A 2,735-nucleotide genomic window follows, 5' to 3' on the forward strand; every position below is an offset into this window, starting at 1 on the left:
CACACACACACACACACACACACACACACACACACACACACACACACACATCCACATGTCCAAATATGTTGAAAAATACACAGGTTTTCATAGAGTGTCCTAATCTTTTCACAACTATATCAGCACAAAAGTGAAGGTTTTTGCACTGCAGAAAAAGGATTTGCAGATCAAATAAAATTAAATGTATGGATGTTATTGTTGCTTCAACATAAAAATTGTGATACTGTTCAGTTTCATAAAGATTATACATTTTAGTCTAGACGTGTTAGTTCTAGTTTGAATTTTTCTAAGCGTTCAGGCAAAAACATTACATTTTCATTACATTACTGTTTAATATTTAAAAGCCAATGAAATCAACAGATTTGTCTATATTTTCCTGATTTTAAAACCAAATCAAAGCTCATATTTCAAAAATATGATGTGACATCTTCTGAATGAGCTGAGATCTGTTTTATATATGTTTAGCACACATTTCTGAACTTAAGAAATAAAGATTAAAAATGTTTTTTTTTTTAAAACGTTGAACAAATTTTGTTTACCTTCAGCCAGTACTAGATTTCGTTGTTAACCTTTTAATAAAGAATGAAAAGAACATGAAGGATAGTCGGGGATAGGATTCCCCTCTGAAGTTTATTAAAGTTGTTTTAGTAGAACCATCTTTAACACGATAAGAGGTAAAATTTGAAATGGTATTAAAATGATTTTACCTTGTCTTTTGGCTTGACTTCAGGCTTGTTTTCAGACCATGTTAATCTTACTACTCTTCTCTAGACACACAAACTAAAGAAAAAGAGTCCGATTCAAGTCAACTTCCTGGAATACTTTGCTTAGGTCACACCTGTCTTACTGGTTGAGCAGCGTCATTCCAACAAATAGACGCACACTCAGTAATAGTCTAGAAGAACACTATGACTTAATASCTGTGTCTGTAAAAATATTTTTGTCTTGTTATGAGTCAGCAGGCCTCTTTTTGGCCGGAGGACATATTTAGTGTTTCAGTGATGTTTACACTGTGCATTTTTATTTGTGCTATCCACTCTTACTAGATCCGTATATGTGCGATCTGTGATCACACATACACACATTGCCATACTTGCCAAGATTGCTTTCCAAAGTTCTGCAGTTCCCAATTCTTATTGGACAAAATTTTGTAGTGTTGCAAATGTGGGTGGTGACYATCTCATAAAGGTTCATGCACATAGTCTGATGTAGCCCAGAGCTATCACCAGCAATGATGCACTAACTTACTGTAAGTCTTTATCAGTAATTTCACAAAGGTAATTAATCATGTATTTTTTTCTGAAAATGTAGTTGAATTAATTTTTAATACTATTTCTAAATATTTTATTTATATTGCATCTGATTTTTTAGGTCATCATGGAAACAGAAAGTAGTTTCAACACAACGGATGCTGTGACTTATATACATCCATGCTATAAGATTGATCATTTGAGTTACAAGTTTACCACAACTCCTGCCACTATCTGTGTATTGTTGTATGCTTTCCTTACATTTTTGTCTGTTGTTACAGTATGTGGAAACCTCCTTGTGATAATCTCCATCATTTACTTCAAACAGCTCCAAACTCCAACTAACTCCTTGATTCTGTCTCTGGCTGTAGCTGACCTGCTTGTAGGGATTATAGTATTTCCTTTTAGCATGGCATTCTCTCTTAGCTCATGCATGTATCATGAAGGTTTGTTCTGTAAGGTACGAAGTAGCTTTGATATATTGCTCAGCACTTGCTCTATAATGCACCTATGTTGTATTTCTGTTGACAGATATTATGCAGTGTGTCAGCCACTAACATATAAATCTAAAATCAGCCGTCATGTTGTTGTCATTATGATAGCTGTAAGCTGGGGTGTTTCTGCACTCATAGGAATTGGAGTGACCATCTCTGGATTAAATAATGAACAATGTGAGGAAACATGTTTTATTGACATTCTCATGGCAAACACAATTGGACCTGTTTTATCTTTTTACTTTCCAGTTGTCATAATCTTGTGTATTTACCTGAAGATTTTCCTTGTTGCACAGAGACAGGCACGAAGTATCCAAACTAGGATGAAATGTGGAGTAGCTGCCAATAAGATGGAGAGAAAGGCCACCAAAACTCTGGCTATTGTTCTGGGAGTGTTTCTTTTTTGTTGGACTCCTTTTTTCCTTTGCATTACTTTTCTGCCTTTTACCAACAATGTGCCAGTTCCTCTGATTGAAACACTTAATTGGCTCACATTGTCTAATTCAATGCTGAATCCTTTTATTTATGCTTTCTTTTATAGCTGGTTCAGGTCTGCCTTTAAACTCATTGTCTCTGGGAAAATATTTCAAGGTGATTTTGTTAAATTAAAATTGAATGGACTCGTTGCTTGAGTAAGTCCATGTTTGATGTGCAGAGAATAWAATGTTTTTATGTAGCAGGAATGTAATTAAAACTCATTATTAAGATGTTGGCATTGCTGTTGTTTTATTTTATTTTAACTTGTAAGAACAAAAGTGAAATAGTTTATAGGGATAATGTTTGACTTCAAGTAAAGGATGAAACTAAATGAAAATGTCAAGTACAACATGGTCTCAGAGAATAAAAATAATGTTATTGTTTTACATTAAGTTTGACATACAAATTACTATGGAAGCCCTGAAAGGCAAGGAGGGAAACTTTTTTTTGAAGACCCATATTCTAAGTCTGATCAAATTTTCTGTTTCTCTTGACTTTAACAGTCATAAGGTGA

The 2,735-nt window shown here is 34.0% G+C and overlaps 1 protein-coding gene across 1 annotated transcript; it reads left to right on the plus strand.

Annotated features, from left to right (window-relative positions):
* The first annotated feature begins 1,377 nt into the window (after positions 1 to 1,377).
* LOC106532976 (trace amine-associated receptor 1-like) lies at positions 1,378 to 2,376 on the plus strand. The gene has a single exon (XM_014029169.1). The coding sequence runs from the start codon at positions 1,378 to 1,380 to the stop codon at positions 2,374 to 2,376; it is 999 nt and encodes a 332-aa protein (XP_013884623.1).
* Positions 2,377 to 2,735: the final 359 nt, after the last annotated feature.

This window comes from Austrofundulus limnaeus, unplaced genomic scaffold, assembly GCF_001266775.1.
Source record: "Austrofundulus limnaeus strain Quisiro unplaced genomic scaffold, Austrofundulus_limnaeus-1.0 Scaffold864, whole genome shotgun sequence".
NCBI classification, from domain to species: domain Eukaryota; kingdom Metazoa; phylum Chordata; class Actinopteri; order Cyprinodontiformes; family Rivulidae; genus Austrofundulus; species Austrofundulus limnaeus.

Bases quoted from the DNA above. Each gene is read 5' to 3' on its own strand.
- LOC106532976 (XM_014029169.1), top strand. From the start codon at position 1,378: ATGGAAACAGAAAGTAGTTTCAACACAACGGATGCTGTGACTTATATA.